The following is a 22,559-nucleotide window of genomic DNA, read 5'->3' as shown; positions in this document are numbered from 1 at the left end:
CAGAACTCTTTTTATGAGCATTCCTCAAATTTTACCAAGTGTGAGCTGACTGATGACAGCCTTTTAAAATGCCTTGCTCATAACCTTTCTTGAAAAAAGCAGCGCATAGTAAACAATTAATCTTCAGCATCTCAGAGCATGTATTTCATGTAGAAGATGGATATCAGTGAGGCTATATTGAATGCTGTAGGGAATGAGACAGAAATATTTGTTATTTCTCTGTTCAAAAGAATCCTCATTAAAGTGGTGTTTGGTTTTGCTTTTTTTTCCCTTTATTTTCTCTTGCAGGGAGAAATACTTAACATAAAGTAACTGAAAATTCACCCATCATAGAAATGATAATTCAGTTATGAAACAGACAGAGATCAGACTATTTGAATCAGACTCAGTGTTGCATTTATTTCTTTAACTTGACACAGCCTTATCCATCACAATTTGAAATCTAATATTGCATTGAAAAGCTGCAGTGAGTGTTTCACTTATTTGTTTTCTTTTTGTTTAGTGAGAATTCTAATGGTCTGTATACAAGCTATCTATACATTTCAGAACATAAATATAAGCTCCTTTCAGGAAAAAAAAAAAAAAAAGGATCAGATTTGTGAGTCTTGGTAGAGATAAAGAGATAAAAACTTAATTAAGAAAACCGCTGACTCCTGGAATTCTCCAGAGTTAGCTTACATGGAAACAGAATAATTCTTTATTGGTCATTTTATTGTGGTCTAAGCCCAATTTACATTAACCATAACTTCAGCATCAGCTTTTGATCTCCTGTAATTGTGATAACATCCTATCTCTAATGATTGGATCAAAACAGATCCTTACGGGATCACTTTAGTGGGTTCTAACAACATAAAATGGGATCTATTTGTATTCTACATATTATGTGGTGGTGGTCTTTTTAAATTGTGTTTCTCTGACAGACTCTACAATTTCAAAATGGTTCAGGTAATCCTGTAGAGTTACTAATGTCAGGAATAAAGCTAGTGTTCTGAGTAGCTAGTTATACCAGACATTTATAAGTGTAGCTGTAGTACAGCTCTGAATTCTTCATCTCTTTTTCACCTCTTGACAATCAAAGATATATACATTTACTTACTGGTGAGGGTGGTCGTAGACCCTTTTTTTCTTCCATATCTGTAGCTCTTTTTTTTATTATTTTATTTTATTTTATTTTATTTTATTTTATTTTATTTTATTTTTCATTTGATTATATTTAACACTTGACCAGCCTAAATCCCACTTTCTTTTCTCATACTCTTTAGTCTTTGCATTCCTTTTAAGTGAAGCTTTTTTTTTCTGAGGAAAAAAAACAACAAAACCCACAAAACAAACAAAAACAAACACCCCATCAAAAAGAATCCAAACAACTAAAACAACCCAAAGAAACACAAAAACAAACCACATACAAATTTGCTCCATTACATGCTTGAAAACTCTATTGAAATGATTATTGGCCTTTTAAGACTGGGAAGTATTCTAGTTATTCTAGTTTAGACCCACTGTTGTTTGAGACAGTGAAAGAGACAGAAAGGTCTGCCTTACCTGATGCATTCGTTCAATGTTCGTCAACCTACAAGTTATATTAGACAAATCATATTTATAAACTTCATCATGGACATACCTTTAATTGCCCCCTGTGAACAGTGTAATTAGTCTTGACCTTGCCTCAGCTTCCCTTATATAACTTAATTTTTCAAATCTGTCATTAATAACAGTTAGTTTCTGTAACATCCTAAATAGCCCTCACGGTTTCTGCTGTCTGTGCTCCAGTTTCCTAATTATTTTTTTCCAAAAATACGGTATTTCAACTCTGTTCTTCTGAGTTCCCCTGATGCTTTTGGCACTGCCAAGCACACTGTCAGTCTTGAAAGTCAAGGAAGAGGGATACACCTCACATTGTTCCTTTGATGTTCGTCTTTTATCATCTCTGTCTCTCTCTCTCTCCCCTTGCCCCCCTTTCCTATAACTCTGTCCCTGACCCTTTGTTCCTCTCTTCCTACTCTCAGAGATCTATTTTTTTCCAAATTTACCTTTCCATATCTGTCCTCTCTTTAGCTTGAAAAATATCTTCCAAATATATTTTCATGACCTAAAAGATCATGACCATGTGCGAGTGTTCCTATTTCTTTAACTTACTGATGTTTCTCTCTTTCAAGTACCTTCATGTTGAAGGGTTTTGTAAGTTTTCAGTAGTCTCCACAATAGTACACTCATGCTCAAAGGACATTTTTTTATTAAAAAAAAAAAAAAATTGTGGCTTCACAATTTAAAAGACCTATCTTGGACAGTTTAACAGTCTATCATTTATCAGTGCTTTGGGAAACTAACTTCTACATCTCTTTCCCAAGTCTAATTGGCTCTTAGACAGCTGTATTTTTTCAGTGATAATCATCTGATGTTTAAATTGCATTTTGCTTCACCTTTTATACTCTTTGCCAACCTTTGGTAGACATTATGGGCTGTTTCCATGTTGGAGTCAGCAGAAGAAATACAGAGGAGTCTGTTTTGTCCACCTTTTACTGGTTGTTTTTTTTTTTCTAGTTGAGGGCCTAGCTAAGGAAGCACAAGTAGGTAGAATTTTAAAAAGAAAATTGAAGATTATTATTTACAAACAATCATTACAAGGCAAAGCTGTACTAACAGCTTTGTCAAATAGATGGCCTTTATTCCTAGAAACCCTGTGTATTCTTGCTTCTTTACAAACATTGAAGAAAGACTGTGCCTGAGTAGCAGATCTCAGCAATCTAAAGCCATATTTACAGCTAATGGTTAAAGGAAACAACATGAAGAAACTCACTCAAAGAATATTAGATTAAAATGTGAGATAACTATTTGACTTCATACATATAAGCACATCTTCCATAAGTAGTTTTGCAATAAATTACTTGGTTTGTTCAATTTTTTTATTTAGTCTTTTTTTGTTGTTTGTTTAGATTTTTGGCTGTTTCACAGGAGATAGTGATGGCCCGCTTTCCCAGTCAAAAGAAAGCATGGTTTTCCTTGTATCTGAAAAAAAGCAGATTACTGATTCAGGTGACATACTTCATCTTGTATCAAAGCCTATTTCTTTTTATGTGGTGTGTTGCACACTTTCTTGTGATAAATTCACATGTCTGTCTTAGCTTGTTCAAGATTCTACTTCTAATGTGCTCCAAAATATATGTTTTTTTACTAAACTCATTGCATCTGAACACTCCACTGCTGTTTTTGGCAGTTCTCATATTCCTAAATTGCTTTGAAATTATGAATTTTTCTGACTCAGACTGTAATTTATGCAGTTACTCTCTGTATTTCTGTTTTTTTCAAATAATGTAAGAAGATCTAGCACATTCATAATCCATTAATGATATTTAAAAATGCAACATGTTTAATTAAGTCAAATATAGGATAAGCTATGATATAATGCATCATTGCCTTCGTACCAAAATAATTTCATGAAGAGAAAATGTTCCTGTTATTATAGTTCTATTTGTTTAGATTTTCTATGTCTGTAAGATTAAGAGGAATATTTTGTCATTGACAGTTGTCAAGAGAAAAGATGTGATTAAGGGTATAGTGAAAGTATCCCGTCTGGATTTCACAATAACAGCCTCTCAGAAAGGAGTGATAACTATTTTTAACAACCAGGTAATTCTGATTCAAACTGTTTTATTATTTCATTAGGCAATACAGATGGGAACTGAGTGGACTGTCATTAGCATGCAAATTTACCTGTAAAAAAGCTAGATATCTTTCTTATCAAAGTTAAGTTTTTCTATATATTCAAGTACAGTAAGAAATATACATTGTTCTTTTCAATTATAAACCTACTGAACAGTCCATATAAGTTGATATAAGGTAGAAATGGTTAATATAAGACATTCTGCACAGAAACTCATTTAATAGAAAATAATCTGCATTTCTTTTTAGAATAGCTTCCCGTAAAACAAAATATGCTATTGGAATTAACTTTTAGATATAGAGTGGAAATCAGGGAATTAACTGTTTCCTACAGCTACTGAAATTATTTGGAATGGACACAACATTAATCAGCTTGCAAATAGCATTTATCCAATACTGCAACATCTAAAAGCTTGAAAGTCATGAGTTTTATGACAATCTGAGTGATACTGATTCACAGTTAGTCCCCTAACCAGTAAACTGTAAGGAAAACTGTACCATTTTTAGTAGAAATTCACGCTCAAGATGCTGTGAAAGTAGAATTTGTGATTTAATCTCCCAGAAGATTATATTACTATTTAGATGTAATTTAGCACTTGTAGATGCTATAAGGTACATCACACATCTATGCTCATTGGTGGTTTATACTTGCACAATTTTAATGCAACCTTTTCCAAAGGTTTTGAAAAATTATTTCAGACAACGCAATAAAGCTTTAAAGCAGCACTAATGCTTTCTAGGGGTTTTAGCTAATCAGTGCATAATGCTTATGACAGTAGTGTGTAAACAAAGAAAGGACTCCTGTGGATGATTCAATAACAAAGCTGTACTGCAGTTTTAGTAAATGCTGAAATAATTTATTTGAAAGCGTTGTTCTCAGTCCTCCAGAGCATTATCCCGATTACATACCTATGGAAAATCATTTCACAAAGTGTAAGATTAAAAATAACTCTCTTCCCCACCTGCTAGCTCCCCATGCTATTTTCAAGTTGAATTGCTGCCTCCTAATAGGTTGGACTGATGTCATCTGACATCAGTGACTGCACTGATGTCATCTGACATCAGTGACTGCAATGTAAATTATTTTACACAGTTGCTTAACACAGTGAAATAGGGACTCTCAAATCTCACTTATAAAACTGTATGTTCTGAAAACGGCTTAGGCATTACGACAGCAGTTGTTTACTCATGACAAGATTTCTGGTCCCAGTTGGTCTGAGCAAATGTTTTTTGACTTCGTTAGAATTGTTCTGATATATATTGAGGTACCAAGAGGAAACTCTGTCTCTTTAGCATTGCAGTAGTTTGAATCCTGTTCCTGGAAAATGACTTCACATGACAAAGGCAAATACAGAGCTGGCAACTCATTTTTCCCTCAGAGATCAAGGACTTAAAGAAACATGACAGTTAGTGAGTTTTTTGTCTAGTTTGGCTTTGCAGCATAATGATAAGGGAATATGAAGATGGTTGTCCTGAAGATGCTGCTTGGTAGGACTCGTGCTCTGGGTGAAGGGGCCAACATATGATTTAATGAGTAGTGCATAGATAAATAGACAAAGAGGTTAATTTTTGTATAATTGTAGCATTTTCAGGATTATTAACTTATGGTGTTCTCAGATGCACATACATCCCATGTAAGTCAGTGTGCTCCATGTACGTGAATGAATAACATTTGGTCAGATATAATTAGTGAATCTAATATAATACAGATTTTTAAATGTGCCACTACTGGAGCATTTAAATAGTAGCAAACATACATGTGGAGGAAGAGAAAGGGATATGTTCTGTTCATTCACCCTGGTGTAAAGTGATGTTCAGTGCAGAGAAGCTTTTCAGAAGATCAGCATAGTATGATTCACTTTGTTCTTTGGAAAGCAAATACAATTTCCTTCCCAACAGTTTCTTTAATAGCTGTATTATATACTTGGAGTCAGTTAACAATATAGATTAAAAGTTTTTATTTGATACTGAGTGGAAACAGAGAATAGTTAAAAACTTTTGGAAAAAAACCTTATTTACAAATAAGATTAAGAATAAGTAAAGAGGTTGCAAACCATATCACTGCTTGTTGATCCATTAAGCTTCAGTTAAATAAAAATTTTGTATCAGCAAATGATTAGTGTCCATCATGTTAGATAGCATTAAGAGTGCTTAATTTAGCCTGCGTACATCAGGATAGCTTTCAAAATCATCTCCTATTTCATCAGTGACAGGCTTCTGTCATCCATTACATAAATGGCTAGTGAATCTCATTATTGTCTAAAAGAGGACTTGGAGACTTTTGTTAACCCTGCAAGCATGTTCTCTTACACATCTATTGGAAATTGGAGCAAAGGCAAAGAAATATTCATTTGTAAACCAGCAGGTTCTCAGCACTGGTAAAGCCACAGCCCAAGTACTGTGTTGAGCTTTGGGCCCCTCACTACCAGAAGGAAATTGATGAACTGGAGAGTGTCCAGAGAAAGGTGACAGAGTTCATGAAAGGACTAAAGCACAAGTCTTATGAGGAGCAGCTGAAGGAGCTGGGGTTGTTTAGCCCAGAGAAAAGCAGGTTCAGAGGAGACATTATCAGTCTCTACAACTAACTGAAAGGAGATTGTGGCCAAGTGGGGATCAGCCTCTACTCTCCCAGGTAACACGCAATAGGAGAAGAGAAAACAGCCTCAAGATGAGACAAAAGAGGATTCGATTGGATATTAGGAAAAATTTCTTTAACAAAAGGGTTGTCAAGCACTGGAACTGCCCAGGGAAGTGGTTGAGTCACCGACCCTGGAGGTATTTATAAGATGTGTAGGAGTGGCAGTTGAGGACATGATTTAGTGGTGGACTTGACAGTGTTAGGTTTACAGTTGGACTTGATCATCTTAAAGATCTTTTCCAACCTTAATGATTCTGTGATTTTGTGATTCTATTTGAGAGCTAAGCATTGCTTTCTGCAACAAATGTGAACCTAATATGTTTCAGCACCTGTATATAGCTCTACACCATCAGCCATTTCCTGCTTACTCTAGAATACAAGACACTCTCCTTTCTCGGGTTCTCAGACAGGGATACTGCCTTGATCAGCACATCAGACCTGTAGGAGTAGGCAGCCTTAAGGACACACTCTACTTAATGTTACTATAGATAAAGCCAAATCTGATAACAGTGCATGGATATCCATCTCTTGATTAATAATACTTTTAAACTCTGCTCGAACACTGTCCATGATGACACTGGGCATCTCACTTCTATGGGAAGACTTTGATCCTAGGTTCTTGGTTTATGGAATGTGGAATTGCTGGGATGGGAACGAGGCACCACTGAATAGTTACTGATGAGGGGCAGGGGCAAGAGGAGGTGAAAAAGCAGCTGTGGGTGTTTCAGAGGGGAAAAGATTGAAAATGCTTTTGAAAACTGAGTACTAGTTTTGCTAAAGGAGATAGAAAGTAACCCTGTCTCTACTGGATGATGGTGACAGGTTTGCTGACCACCTTATGACTTTAAACTCTTCCAGTTTTCAGCCACATGCTACACTGTCCACCAATAGTTACATTTAGTGAAAGATGCTGTGCCCATGTGGGTAGTCAGGTTTGCAGCCTGAAGTGCTACCTCTGCCTTGTATTTTGTTGGCACTAGTTGACATGGCATCTGGGCCAGCGTTAATGCGTTTCTGTAAGACACATCCCACTTCTTACAGGAGCTGAAGCTGTTCTAGCTGTCCACTAGCATTAAAGGCACAATTCCATCAGAAGACCCAGTGATCTGTACTCCTTTGTAAAAATGGGTATTTTTTTCACCTTTTTTTTTTTTTTACTTTTTTTACTTTTTTTTAGTGTGGTTTTTTATTATTATTTTGCTTATTCCAACCTCTCAATTTAAAAAACCCAAAACAACAAAGAAACCATGAAATAACTATAGGGAAATAACTATAGGGGAACAGACAGCAGGCAGGTTAAAGATCTTTCTCAGATCTTAATAATGTACTCTTTCTGTTTTTCTGATCTACCTGTGAAGAGGAGAGCTAGCTTTGTTTAGACTTTTAATTTATTTGCTAACTTGTTACTGTGACAATATCTTTTTGTTTATTTTCAGATGAAGGTTCAGGCAACAATCAATGTTGAAGTAAGTTCTTTTTTTTCTCCTTCCTGTTAAATAATTTTAATTAAAAATCAGCATGTACTAAATTGAAATAATTAGAAACTGAGCATTATTCTAATGCCATTTCTAGCTCTGAGACTCCTGCATGATTTGTCATAGGTCAAATAGGTTCAATTTATTCCTTTCAGTTGTGGAAACAATGGAGTAGCTTTATTTCTTTCCTCTGATATATGACACCTCAGATAAATGCCACTTTTTCTATCAAACTGTCCTTTACCCATTACCTTGCCAGAATATTTTCTTTTAAAATCCAACACTTCTATTGTCACTGTAAAATTTAAATAAGTAACATAATGAGTTTGTTAATGAAAAACAGTTCTACATCTTCCTAGGTAGATGATTGGCTATGCAGTACATACATTAAAACTTCATTTTTACCCTGGGAGTATCACTGCAGATTTTAGGTAATGAGCTTCCTTCAGATGACCTGTAGACAAGAGACATCAGTCTTAGCAAAGTGACAGGTCCTAAAAGTTCGTGTAAGTATCTTGTGCCAGGAGACAGTGCATTTTGTTGACTATCTCTTATTATATAGTGGAAGTTTTTAAATGCAATAGAAATACTCCAGACCAGAGACCCTACTAATATGAGCTATGAAATTTTCAGGTGCTCTAGGTACAAATGACCCTCTTCTGCCTCATGCTCACTCTTGTCTTAGGGAATAGTCATTTTTATCTAACATTCTGATTTAAGGGCTCCACTGAATGGACCTGCCCTTGTTCAATTTAATTTCTTCTCATCTTTCCTCTAACTACTGCAGTGAAAATATAATTGAAATGGCTTCTCTTGGACTAGAGGTTCCTGTATTTTTGATGGTTATTAAAAGATTTTGATGCTTGCAGAACATAATATTCATGACAACTATGTTATTATTTAAATTGAAATTCTATATCTTTAAATGAAATAAAATTTTGGATTTCTTTGAGATAATAAATTCCACTTTCGAGACAGTTGAAAGGTATGATGTTATTAAATTTATTACCTCGAGGATTCTTTGAGAGATTTATCTCTAGAATTTGGTCACAGTTTTTCTAATGTAAAGCATGCTTATTAAAACTGAAGCTTTGCATCTCAATACCTTTTATCTAAATACTTATCAAAAATCAAAGGACAATATCAAATGTGAGTGTAAATCATCCCCCACCATTTACTTACTAAAGATATGGTGAACTGCACTAATTGAAGACCTCTGCAACAAATGGTCATAATGTACAACTATGAATAGCTTATGATTAATTTCTGAATAGCTAATCAGGGAAAGCTGGCTTTTCCATGCAAGGTTTACATTTCTCTTTTTCTGATATGCAGAAAAAACAGTCCATTCTTTTCTCACTGCCATTTTCAGCTGTTTTAACATCATCATCAATACTGGCATCAGTAGCTAATTGATGAAGCAATTTATTTGTGTGCATCTTCATGCAAATGAAGTAAGGTAGTGAGTTCAGGACCTATTCAGAGATAAGTTATCAGACTCCAAACCTGCCATCCATTGATAAGCAACGATGTATGTAGAGGGTGGCTAACAGATTGCAGCAATCCTTATGCTCCTATGGTTTCTTCCATTCAGTGTTCTCATTCTTACGGTGTTTCAGAATAGAGACTTATTCAAGCAGAATGACAGAGGTCTTGCCCTGAGGGTATTGAGCCAGAAAGACTGTGAAGCATATTAGAGCTAGAAATAAAATCCAGTGGACTGCAGCCATCAGAACTTTCCTAGCATCATGATGGTGTAAATGGAACATGAACTATGGATACAGATCAGTTAATGTTTTGTTACAGCGATGTTATGGAGAACAAGTCACTTCAGGAAAAACAGATTTTGTTTCTTGATGACATTATGTGACTAAATGAAACGAGTAGAGGCATAAATATAATACACTTTAAACTCTATACAGTATTTGACTTAGCACCATACAACTTTCCGTTTTAAAATATGACCACAGAAAAAAACCCACTTGAGTGCATGGGTTAATAATCATCCAGTTGACACCTGAAAATAATATTCAGCATAGAATCATCTGTGAATGATGATGGGAATACTGATAGTGAACAAATTACTTCTCCCAGAGAATGGAAGTGGAATGTCTTTTAAATATGACATAGAAAATCATAAAAAATTATGAGCAAGCGAAATAGAAACTGTATTGGAAATGAGGAAGTGAACATAGAGCCCTTGAGTAACAGGATGGAATAAGGAAAAATTAAAAGGTTGATCTTGATCTGGTGCAGCTGCCTTGTTTGTTTGTCAAGTCTGGCAGCACTAAGAAAAGAAATTCTTATAAGCTAAAGCTGAAACCTGTTACATTAACTGCATCACCACACACCAACACAACAGAATAGTGGCTTAATTAGTGGCTTAATTAAAATCAGCTTTTTCATTCCAGTCATTGTTATCTGATACTCTTGTAAGGACCCCAAAAAGTCACAGTTAATGAGCTCTTCTGTAAGAATTACCAACCAATCCATAAGGCCTCTGCAGGACTGACATTTTCCACATGTTTATTGTAGAAAACAGCACAAGAAATCCTTGTATATGTATTACCATTTGCCCGCAGACCATTAGGAAGGAAAGAAGCTTCCTATTGCAACAGAATGCTGACATCCTCTGTCAGGATTTTGGACCCTTTACACTAACAGCAAAATCAACACTGTGTGTAGCAATGGAAATAAAAGTATAATCAGCAGCAGCTGCCTTCAGTCCTTTTGATTCCAAACTTACTTTGTGGGTGTAAACTGTATCTTTAGCAACACAAGTCCTGTTTTAGCTGTTTATCAAGTACTTCCACTGGAACAAAGCTTTTTAGAGTTTACAGTTAGGTATATTACTGGAAGAACTGCAATAACAGAGCTTTTTAAGTTTCTTCATCATTTTAATCTAGAAAAGAAAGATATTTCAGTTGGTGTTGTTTTGTAGATGTTCTGAATTACTTTAAATTAATAGATAATTGTTTCATTGCAGACATAACAAATGGAGTATATTCCATTTCAATCCCACTCTTATTTAAAAAGGTACATTACCTTGGGGAGAGGGGTGGGGGAGGTCAAACAGCTATTAATATTTCAAGGAAAAAAAACCAAACACCAAAATTCTAGCTAGTGTGGTAGTGAATTTGAGTCTAATCTTATACTTTGCAAGAGAAATTGTTTTACATTTACACCTGTATAATTTGAGATACACTTGAAAAATGCCTTAATATGAGCAGAGGTATATATTTGTAAATATTTGATCTACCTTGGAAGAATTAAAGTTATTTAATACAAGTAATTTATTTTCATAAACATTCATTTCTGCAGGAGTTTCACTATTATAGGTGTCATTTTGACTGCCTTTAATTTTCTTTTTTTTCCAAATGAAATTGTATCCAAATAAAAATTTAATCTGCTTTACTATGGATGTTTTAGTTTAAGTCTGCTTAAGTCTGCTCCAAGTTTAGTTTAACTCTGCTCCAAGTGCTTTTTCAGAGTGTCATTACAGTTCAACTAACAATATGTGTGTTGTATCTTCTCATGTGCAACATTTGTGCCTCTGAGGTAAGTCACTGATAACTGAGGTTGAGCCTGGTGCCTGTAACTTCCTGTAAGAGCTATTCCTGGAGTTAGAACTCTCAGTGGGCCTAGACCTAGCAGGTGTTAGTGCATATGGGATTTGTGGAAAAATGGTTTAAAATATGTACTTATATGATAGAAAAATTATAAATTTACAGAGAAAAGCCTTCTTTAGTTCTCTTTGTTTTCATCAGGATACTGCTTGGATCACTGGATGTGATTTCCTACCTCAGCTGAAATACGTCGTGGCTGTAACTGAAAGCACAGTCGTTATCTGGGACTATAAATCAGATGATAAGGTATTGTGTCGGATGAGACAAATGCTACAATGAAGCCTGAAAATTGATCAGTCTTTGTTTTTTATATATATTTACATTCCTTTGCTCTAACAAGATGAAGGCTTTTAACTTTTGTCTTTGTAGAAACTCAGTGAAACAGTGGAATTTATACTAAAGAAGGAATATCCTTTCCACACCAAATGGGATTATTAAAGGGTCTTAAAGGTTTGGAAGAAAAAGAAAAAATTTGTACTATGTTGCAAACAAACCCCCAAAAAATTTATTTTCCATGTTTATCTAATGCATATGTGTGCACCTGTATATCTGTGTGCATCGGTATTTAAATATATCTTGGAATCTATTAAGAATCAAGGGACAGGTTCTCCAAGGAGGTAACTTCCTGATTTAAAGAAAATACTTCTTCATGTCCTGTGCTTTGTTCAGGAATTTCTAAGAACAAAACCATTTTGATGTGGTTTTTTTGTTTGTTTGTTTTGGTTTTTTTGTTTGTTCTCAATATTGAGAGGTTGCTTCCCAAAGTCAGACAGGTCAATGTAAGCCCTTTTGTCAATCCAATTGGGCTTCTGAGAGGAAGGCTCAAAAACTTATTCTCCAGGTTCTCTCCAGTCATCAGTGAGAGCTGCAAATGACCTGTTGCTGAATAGGAACAGCTCTTTTCCAAGACCACAGAAATAAGATATAGACAGTTCTGTATCCGTGTTATGTCTCTTTAATGTTTCTGTGCTACTTGGACAGCATTGAAGCAGTTAATTCCTATGGCATGTGAACAGTTCCCAGTTTAGGCTGGCAAGGATGATTTAATCAAATAACAGATGGAGTCAGACAGTAGAACCAATAAACAGTATAATGCAGATGACCCAAAATCCCATTCCTGTGCCTTCTCAGTCTGGCAAAATACCATAGGGACTTGCAACTGTATTCATTCTCATGATCTCTGTGCTTAAAGCACCTGCCCGTATAAGTACACTTGGTGCTCCCAGGCTGTATTGATAATTAGGACTCTGATATAATTTCTCCCTGGGTGTAACTGTTATATTTTGTGGTTTGAATAATTCTTAGTTTTGGCTATTTCCAATTTTCTTGTAGATAGAATCTCACTTTGAACAGGAAACCACATATAATCTTAGCAAATATACCATCCCACTTAGCATGGGGAGATGCTTCCTAAAATTTGTTATTAATATTTCTTCGCTGAAATGGAAAAAGCTACCTGTGAAACAAATCGTTGCTGAAACCCTTACAGTTTGCTATTACCTCCACTTGGGGATGATCTTCCATGAGTTTCTGATACCAGGAAACAGCTATCACAGGGGGAGCTAAAAAAACAAAGTCAAGATGTGAATGCTGATGTAACTGGATAAGCACAATAGATTCAGTTAATTTAAAAGACCCTGGTGCAATATCTAATAAACTGTCTGCCATATTCCACAGGATAATGGCTATGTCATCAAACCAATGAAAAACTGCCTGCTCTGTGTCTGCACAGTGACTATGTCAGATCACCTGGCTAAGGACAGTATCTTAATGGGAGATGATAAGGGTTATGTTTACCTGCTTACTTTGACCAGTGATGACTTTATAATGAAACAATATAAAGCCGAAAAAGAATCACAATTCCGGGTCTTGGACTCCGAAAATTTGAACATGTAAGTTGCTTATGATAAAATATTATCAGTCTTGTATTAATTTTTTGTTTTTAATTTGGGTTTTGTCTGGTCTGAACGGAGGATTAATTTCTGGTTATACATTAACCCCATCTAACCAATGAAAATAATGTTTCTAACTGCAGTAAATATGATTCACTTGTTTTTATCTGAAGGAAATGCCATTATTTTCATGCATGATTCAACCCCAGCTTTAGCTCTGCTTCTTTTAAGCGGGAAGAGTGGTTCTGTATCTGCCCTGGATATTAAATGTTAGCATTGTTTGTGTATATAATCTCTCTCCCAAAATTCCTGTCCACCTGTGGGTATATTACAGTAGGTGCTACTATAGCTTAATAACGTTTCAATTTACATCCCTAGTCTTAAACGCAAGCTACATGATGATTGGGTTGGGAAAGTTAGGTATATTTCTGCCCTGAAACGTTTTGGATCCTGCTCCTCGGACAGCCTTCGTTCATTTGTTTTGGATGACATAAAGCGACTAGAGGACAACCTGTAAGTATATGACACCTTCTAGAAAAAAATAGACCTTTTGCTTTATAACTCTGTGAGAGATGAGTTCCATGAAAGATATCATCCTGTTTTACTTAAGCTGTCTTTTCTATAAGCATTGTTAATAAAAACAAAAATACAATTATTTAAATGCTTGAATATTTTGTTAGCTTTTGATATAGGAGAGGATATATGTTCATTACTCATAGCCCTTAAAAATGTTATGTTCATAGTGTTGTCTGCTCCAACTTCTCCTCAGCAGGTAAATTTTACTTAGAAAATTGTTTTGCTGCATTCATTTATAATTTATATCCAGACAGAAATACATTCAACTATGTTTCATTAAAAGTTTCAGTTGCACAAGTTTGAGTTACTCAAGATTAAACCAAGAACGCAATTTATTCTGAGGGCTGTGAAATGGTTTTATTCTGCATCAGGAAAGAGTTTATGGCCTCCTTATTTGTGCCAAGTCCATGCATATGGCCCATAAGTGCTATAGCTGATTCCAAGCCTTTTTAGTGTGTGAATTTAGAAAAGTTTATAGCCCAATTAAATAATACAAATGTGATTTGATGTAAAAAGAACCTAGAAATAACATACAGATAGAACTTTTCATTCAATGTCTAAAAGCATTGTAAATATTAGATCAGGTTCAAAATTCCTCTGAGGTATATCCAGAGATTAAAAGATTTTTAAGGCTAATAGCAACAACTAAGATAATTTGTTTTATCTCTTGTATAACACAGACCATAAATATTAATGTAGTAATTCTTGAATCAATCCAGTAACTTTAGGTTTTATGAGTATTGCAAGTCTGTTGAGGAGTAGGCAAAGTGAAATATGAAACACTTATAACTTGTCCAAGGTCACATACTGTGTCCGCTGAAAAGCTAAGAAATCCCCTTTGATTTTATTGGGAGCTTTGGAAAAATAGACCTAATTAGAGGAGAAAGAAAACTAAGTCTGCAGAGTCAAAGCTGTGGTCAAAAGAGTATATGCTACCACCATACACTGTTTGTAATACAGAACTTTAACTGCAAATATCTTGGTAGATCTTTTTCATTTCACACTGGCTATAATTGTGTCTCCTATTGCAATAAATATGTATCTCTAAGCAGTTTCCCGCAACAACTAAATGAAATTATATTGAGACAACTGAAAAATTACACAGCTGTTAAAATGAAATTAATAGCCCTAAAAATAGCTATGGATCAAATCACTTTGAAATGTCCATTCCATAAGAAATGACAGTTGAAACATATGATTTACTGATTCTAACAAAAGAAATTTCCCCAATTAACTTTGCAGCAAGGAATTGCTATTGTACTTGAAGAGGGATATAGTATATCTTGTCTCCTACGTGACTTATGTGACTTAAGTTTCTTTGTTGATAATGGCTGATGAACAGTTATAATCTTTACTTGTAAAGAATCTAAAAAGGGAGGCATGGATATGATATAATCACAGAGCGCTTCTGTTGCAAGGCCAGGGCTTGGGCAGAACTTCACAGTGCCAGATCAGTGGGAATCAGGGATTCTGGTGTAAAATAGGAATTAATTGATTTAAATGTATGATTAGCAGTTCTTCTGAGGTTTTGTCACCTTTTATTTTTCTATACAGCTGTTTGTTAGCTCTTTAATGAATAGTCTTGATATTCTTGAGACTCCTTTTCTAGAGCTCTGGAAAAAAAGCTTTTCTACCTCTAAGTACTAGGGAGCAGACAGCCTTTTATTTACATCTGCTTAGAAGGAACAAGCTCTTTCATTAACCCTCAAGGTTTCCAGAGTCTTTCATCAAATTTATTGTCACCCCAGTTTATGGTTTTCAATATTAATCGTTACTCTTTAGCCCAGAATAAAGGAACTAATACTTGTCCGGATTTCAAAGAAAAAATTTGAATGTCTACTCATTTAGTTCTGTGTAAGTTATTTACGCAGGCAGTCATTGTTTCCTGGGAGTGACAGGTGTTAACTATGCTATTACTGATTCCAAAAATCAATAAAATATTCACTCATTATTAGCAGTGTATGAAACCTCGAGAAAGAAGCAGAAGTTTTTCAAAGGATGGATTTAGAAGGGGCACTGAGTCAATCTCAGTCTGTGTTGTCTGGTTGCATTCTTGTGCTTTAGCAGTGAATGTAACAATAATTCAGTTGGGTTTCAGACACTTATGGTCTCTTCATACTGGTATACAACACAAAATAGACAATATAAAGACTATACATTATACAATACATTGTGCAGAAGCAACAGAAAAGTAACTGCACACACCTAATGTGACATCAAGACCGCAATACACCTCCACATCTGAAACAGGCAAAGGCCGTTGCTTCGGTACGTTTCCTCAGTGATGAAATGCTTTAAGCACTCAGACGTGTGCAGGCTTACTTTGGCAGCAGCTACCATTTCAGGAGTCTGCTTCAACTTTGACTGTTAAAGGATTCAGGTGTACAAATTGGATGTTTACTTCCTTAATGGAAAGTGCATTATGTTCCTCTTTCATCAATACCTCTGTTATAAATCAATTTTCTTTTAGCACGAAATTGTATCCATTACGCACACAGCTGTTCTACATACTAGAAAAGTAAGGTGGGATAACTGTAGACTCTATTTTCCTAATGTTTCTTACATGATTAATTGTTTGATTAATGTTTGCAGACCTGCAAGGGAATTTTCTGTCCCTAAAGGCGTCAATGCCTTCACATACTGTGGAAAGGCAAAAGTCATTGTCACTGGAGGTAAGTATTGGGATTTTTTCCAAGAGATTGTGCTGTTGTGATTTTTTTTCCCCAGTTAGATAAGATCAAATACAGATGAGATAGTGTTTTAAGAATTTAAATAATGGCTTCAGTCTTAAATTATAGGAAAGAGATGTCTTGCTTTTAATTGCTGGGAGCCTTACTCTGAAAAGATATACTTCCTGACAGGAATCTCTCAAGGGCTCTGTCTGGGTTTGATTCAAGTATCCTTCATGTAATAAAACAGGAGAAATAGTATGTTGAACTACTCTAAGGTACTTTTCCAAGTCACAGTGGTGACTGTCTTAGCCAGGTTATACACATTATTCTTTCCAGTATCAGCATGGCTTCCATCCTGTCACTTTTGGCCATCCTTTCCTATCTTAAGGAATCACATTGCCCCATCTTAATACTTTCTGCTGGTCTTCTCTCTGATGACTTCCCCAAAGTGTTATTGCTTTTTCTTTCCCCTAAAGCAGACTGCAGAAATAGCACCCTTACATCCCTTTCTTCCCTGTTATCCGATAATTTTATGAGCCTTTCTACTGCAGTGGTCATATTTGATGCTGCAGAAATATGGCTGAAGGATAGCAGCAGTCTTGTTTTTATATTCTGTTTGACAAGGTGGTGCCTCGGAATGACGTTGATGCTGCCCTTCTACAAGTGTTCAGTATGAGGGTTTTGCTTAAAACTTTCTTAAAAATAGCAATAATACACATAGCAATTCTTATGTCTATATTTAACAAGAAGAAAAAAATAGCCAAGGCTCTGCTGTGCAGCCTTGATAATATACACAACAGTAAAATAAACTTGAAAAAAAAATGGAAAAAGACATAGACATGGAAAATAATGCAGTTCATGTTGAATTGTAACAGTTTACCAAGGGGAAAACTGTGACATATCAGAATAAGTATCAGACAGTTCTATTGATTTTGTAGATGCAAGGTTTAAAGGGAAAGCAATAAAGCTATAGAAAAGTTATTAGTGAAAATTCTGAAGTTCAGCCTTGGAGGAGATATTGTTTACATTGATCACCTTGTCACAGAAAGCAATCTGGAGAAATTTATTGATGACATAAAGTAAGGAGGTACTATGAAACAAAACGTGGTTAGTATTTCCCACAGATAGAACTGGAAGATTTTACTGTAGTAATAAAACCAGGGTCAAGTGTCTGAATGGGGCAGAAGGTCAATTACACAGGAAGTAGTAAAAGGTTTTTACACAATGAAAATTCTTCTCACAGAAATAGCAGAAGAGAAAAATCTGGATAAACTTCCTAAGAAAATAAGAACAGCTGAGGCAGACCAGGCAAAAGGTCTGCCTAACCCACTCTCCTCTCTTTGTCAATGACCAGTAGGAAACACTTGTGGCAGGGAATAGGAATAGGACAATCATGCAGCAATAATTGCCCTAGGTACATGTGTTAGTTGAAATATCTGTTCTGCAGGTAACAAAGAGTTAACGTCTCTGAATGTGACACTATGTGTGAATGTGAAATCTCACGTTGTATTGGAAGCCTCTGTATGGTTGATATGAACCACATTTGAGAAAGATTAGTTAAATATGGAAAAAGAGCAGGAAAAATGTATCACGTAGAGACTAAAACCATTGTGCAGAGATTAAAGAAGTATATTTTCTGTAACCTAGCAAAGTGAAAATTAACAAGGATGATATTTTATCATCAATTAACATTGATATCTATTACAGCAAAAATCAGAGCAGTGATCTTTGCAAGAGTCTTCACGGTAGTGGCAGTTGCAGAAAGAAATATTCTCGTCAGTTTAAAATAGAGCTTGAAATGTTTGAAATGTAGATAATGCTTATTTGTCTGTGATGTTTGGAGGATAGACTTGGAATACAGAACGTCCTATTCCATTTAAACAGCTACCTAATCAGTGTATTTTAGGAGCAGATGAGTTTTCTCAACACTGAATTTTAATTTGTCTTTACTTCCATTGCACAAAAGTAGAGAAAGCATGGGCAGCATGAAAAAACTTTAATAATACGGTGTTCAAGGACTCTGTAATGACAATTGTGGTGATTTTGAAAAAGTATAAGAATTTGTACTTTGAACAACCTTCACATCTATTTGTAATATCTACACACCCCTGAGTTGGAATCCTGTCTTGCTTGTTCACTGACCGGCCTTTGTCTTCCTGTTAAAAGGCATTCTCCTGCCTCAGCCTCATTCCCAGATCTTAGCTCTGCTGCTTCCCTTGAATACGAAAGGAAATGATTCCTGAGCTGGATTACTAAGAGCCACAGGAGACAATGGAAATGCATGGCCAAAGACAAAGACTGGGTGGGATCATCTTTTTCAATTTCATTGTGAAGTTAGATCAGCCAGGGACTACTCTGAAGCTGCACCCAGAATTTAGATTAATGCTACAGGTCTTGAGAGATCCATCTACTAAAGCCTTCAAAAGCTGAGCTTTAGAATTCTGTGCTCTGTTAACAGAATACACTGCTCACAGTGGCACAGCACACTGTCAGGCTAGAGCACGCTATGTTTGCCTCTGCATCTTAAAAGCCACCCCTCTCTTTTGCCTGGATGAGAAACAAACGTTGATGATCCAGTTAATGAAAGAATTAAACTTTTTAAGACTAATATAGTCTTGTTAATTACGAAGCCTGCAATTTTATCTGTAATATACCCTAAAAATCAAAGACCAGAACAGATAAATAATTTAGAAATCATAACATACAGATTCCTTGGTGACATGTGCAAATACTTGTTAAAGCCATGTTTATATGTCACATTCAGCAATTAAAATAAACGAAAAATCCAATCTTTGACTGCAGGCTAGCTTTTAAAGCATTTAACAGGGATAAACCTGCTAACTATTTTACTAAGCCTGAACTTAATGTTATTTAGCCAGGTGTTTATAGCACAAATGATATGCTACATACTGTGATATATTATTACAGTGACTATTAAAAAAAAAGTCATGTTTTAACACCCTTACACTTCCATCATTTATTTAGGTTTTTTTAATTATGCTCATGAGTTTGTCAGTAATGTAACACAACCTAATTTTGTCTTTAAGATATCTGACATTTATAATAATGAATAAGATAAAAGCAAACTTGGTACTGAGTTCATTTTTTTAATGCTAAAAGCTAGACTTTAACCAGTAAAATTATAAAAGCCTCATAGTGGTCTAAAATAGGAAGCCCACAGTAGTTTAAAATAACTTCTCTATGTAGCATTTTGCATTAATATTATGTTGAATGGTAAAGTGACATGGCTTTCTTCTTATTCTGGATTCATTTCAGTTCCAGATATGTCTTAATAATCACCTCTGGGAACAACTGCAGTTAAAATTGAATTAGGTATGCATATAAAAGCAGGAGATGATTGGTTTTAAATGATACATCAACTTCTAACCCTATTAGTTCTTCAAATCTGGCTACTGTTTTCCTCTAAGCAATGAAGCAGAAGAAAAACTAGTGATTTCTAAATCTGGCAGTAACAGATTAAGACTGATAAAAGTGACTCTCCACTTGTTCGGTATCTTTCGTGAATTTCTGGAACAAGCGAAGTACATTTTCAGGAATTTCCAGGAATCCTAGGTATAGAGATCACATCCCAGAACTTCTCTAGCATTAGCTCTCAGAAGCATAGCAAACTCTTTTCTATGATGCAGTCTAAATTTAAGAAGAACATATGAAGACAAACAAGACAGCACAGAGAAAAAAACCCCTTAGATATCTCTCAGTATGATAAACATTTGAATTTGTGCTAGTCTACCAGATGTCTAACTGTTCTGAAGAGGTTTTGCAGACATTATAAGGCAAGATTATTTAAAAGACAGACTTGAAGGAATAACAAGTTGTTTTAACAGATAAAGGGTTCTTCTGCATGAGAGTAGCAGCTTAGAAAGAAACAAGGCATTATATTTTTATTCTGATCTATCAGGGGATGCCAAGCTAAGCCTAGTATTTCTCCATTCAAAAATGTTATTGTTCTCAAGTGGGTTTCAACACCACTGAAATGCAGACATCTCAGCAGACTTGTAATACCACACAAAGTACAAAACTGCAAGCAAGAGAGGCAGTTTGACAAAGTGTCACATTTTCAAATAAGGTATTGGAGCCCATAAGATATAGCTAGAATTGAGCTGTGGTTGTACAATCTGGCCTTTAGAAAAACCCTAAACATCTGCTTTTATAATTATTCATCTTGGAAAAGACTGCAATGAACTGAAGCCATTTTGTTTCAAGTCATTGATTTCACAAAATGTTAAAAAATTGGTGCTGGATATGTAGACAGATCATCTTCTTCAAGCTTTTCTTGGATGTGTTCAGTACCCACGCTTTATGTGTCAGGATTCTGAATCCTGGAGGCATATTTGGAGCATAGAGCGAATAAATGTTCCAGGAAATGTTCCACTGAAGCAGTGAATGTCAGGGCCAATCTGGCATTAGTCCAGAAAGAGGGAAGAGAGCAAATCTACTATAACAAAATCTACCATTATCTCCACATCAGTGAAAGGAACTAAATTTAATCCACTATATCTCATAAAAAGCAAATAGTACTTTTATTCTAGGGAGAGGTTTTCTTTCCTAATGTCACTTGTTCCTCCTGTTAATATCTCAAGGAAATAACCTATATAAGTGATCCTACTCTTAAAATAAACTCTTGGTGCCACAATTAAAGGGCACTATCTTTCCTTTCAATCATCTACCATCATTTCAGGAATATAAAGAACAGAGCAATTAGGAAGACTAAGAAAGACTCCATTCCTCAAAAGTGCAGCAAGCAGGTAGTCAAGTTGATGAGATATTGTCAACAGCTCCTACCTTGTTCACCACCATCCTACTACATGATAGTTTGCATCTGGGGTTGCTAACAGGGATATTGTTGAAGTAATGTCTGTTTCCTCTGATGTTATAATTGATCTTATCAGTCTCATTGAAGGCTTCTGTCTGCTGTATTTTGTGTCCTTCTGTTGCCGTCATGCAAGCTGAGTTTTACTCCCATGGACTTCTTTTGCACTAATGTATAATGACCTGGTCACGAGGGTTCTGCTAACTTGCAGAATATGTCTAGGGTGGCCCAAGGCAACCTCTGAGGAGATGACCAGGGACCTACCGTGCTCTGCAATTACTCCATCAAAAAGAGCTTCATAAACCACTTGTGCAGTTATAACCCATTTAAGCTACTTACTGCCACGCTTACAGCATATACAGATTATGTAGGGTATTTTTGCCTAAAGATTACCCCAAAAAGAAACTGGTTCCCCCTGAAGTTGCAGATAGTTACTTAGCCATGGCTCTCCTTCTCTCTACAGAAGTTCTCCCGCCATCATGTTGGTACAGCTGTTTGCACAGTTGAATTCTCAGACACACTTGTGAAATGAGCTGGCAAAAACCAAAATAAATTTCTGTTGCAGCTATTTTTTTGAGTAGATCATTCCTCCAGTGACCCTCTTTCATTTGTAGAGAAGCCACATAAACAGGGAAATCAATTTAACTGAGGGAACAATATTCTTTAATGGAGAAAAAGGGAGATAGAGGGCTCCTAAATGAGTCACATCTTGCTGTATCAAGAAGGAAAAGAACAGATTTCTGGAGAGAGATGGAGGGACTGACGAATGGCAGTAGGTTGAACAAGCTTAAGCAACACTATTAACAAAACTGAGCTGAGTATTTTAGTCTTGAAGTTGGATGAATATTCTCTTGGGGCATGTACTTCCTAGTCTATGTTTTTTCTGCTTTTTGCTCTTCAATTTAAGCCTAGAGAAAACTAAAACTCAAACTGAAGTCTACATAAAATGTGGCTGTTTCTTTTATTATGTGGCAAAATAGAGTGTTCAGCTAACTCCATACAATTTCATACAATTGCAATATTTACCAGGAATTGAAAGTTAAAATATAAATTAATTAATCTGAAATTTAAATTGGGTTCACGTTCTCTTAAAACTCCTGCAAAAAATGTTAAATACTTTAGCACACTATGTACAACTGTGTTTACAGTTGTATATGTAAACCCAGGAGTATTACTAATACATTTTTAA

General features: G+C 35.5%; 1 protein-coding gene across 1 annotated transcript in view; it reads left to right on the top strand.

Moving 5' to 3' along the window:
* WDR64 (WD repeat domain 64) overlaps positions 1–22,559 on the top strand; it is a 65,398-nt gene that overhangs the window by 2,665 nt on the left and 40,174 nt on the right. Inside the window, exons 3-9 of the mRNA XM_050315190.1 lie at positions 2,934–3,033; positions 3,524–3,627; positions 7,735–7,764; positions 11,541–11,645; positions 13,077–13,291; positions 13,670–13,804; positions 16,460–16,539. Of these exons, the coding sequence (XP_050171147.1) occupies positions 2,934–3,033; positions 3,524–3,627; positions 7,735–7,764; positions 11,541–11,645; positions 13,077–13,291; positions 13,670–13,804; positions 16,460–16,539 (769 nt within the window). The remainder of the gene's footprint in view (positions 1–2,933; positions 3,034–3,523; positions 3,628–7,734; positions 7,765–11,540; positions 11,646–13,076; positions 13,292–13,669; positions 13,805–16,459; positions 16,540–22,559) is intronic.

The sequence above is a fragment of the Myiozetetes cayanensis genome, unplaced genomic scaffold, assembly GCF_022539395.1.
Source record: "Myiozetetes cayanensis isolate MyiCay16 unplaced genomic scaffold, myiCay2020 scf2-11, whole genome shotgun sequence".
NCBI lineage: Eukaryota > Metazoa > Chordata > Aves > Passeriformes > Tyrannidae > Myiozetetes > Myiozetetes cayanensis.
Note: the sequence above shows the minus strand (reverse complement) of the source record. Positions and strands in the feature narration are given on the sequence as shown.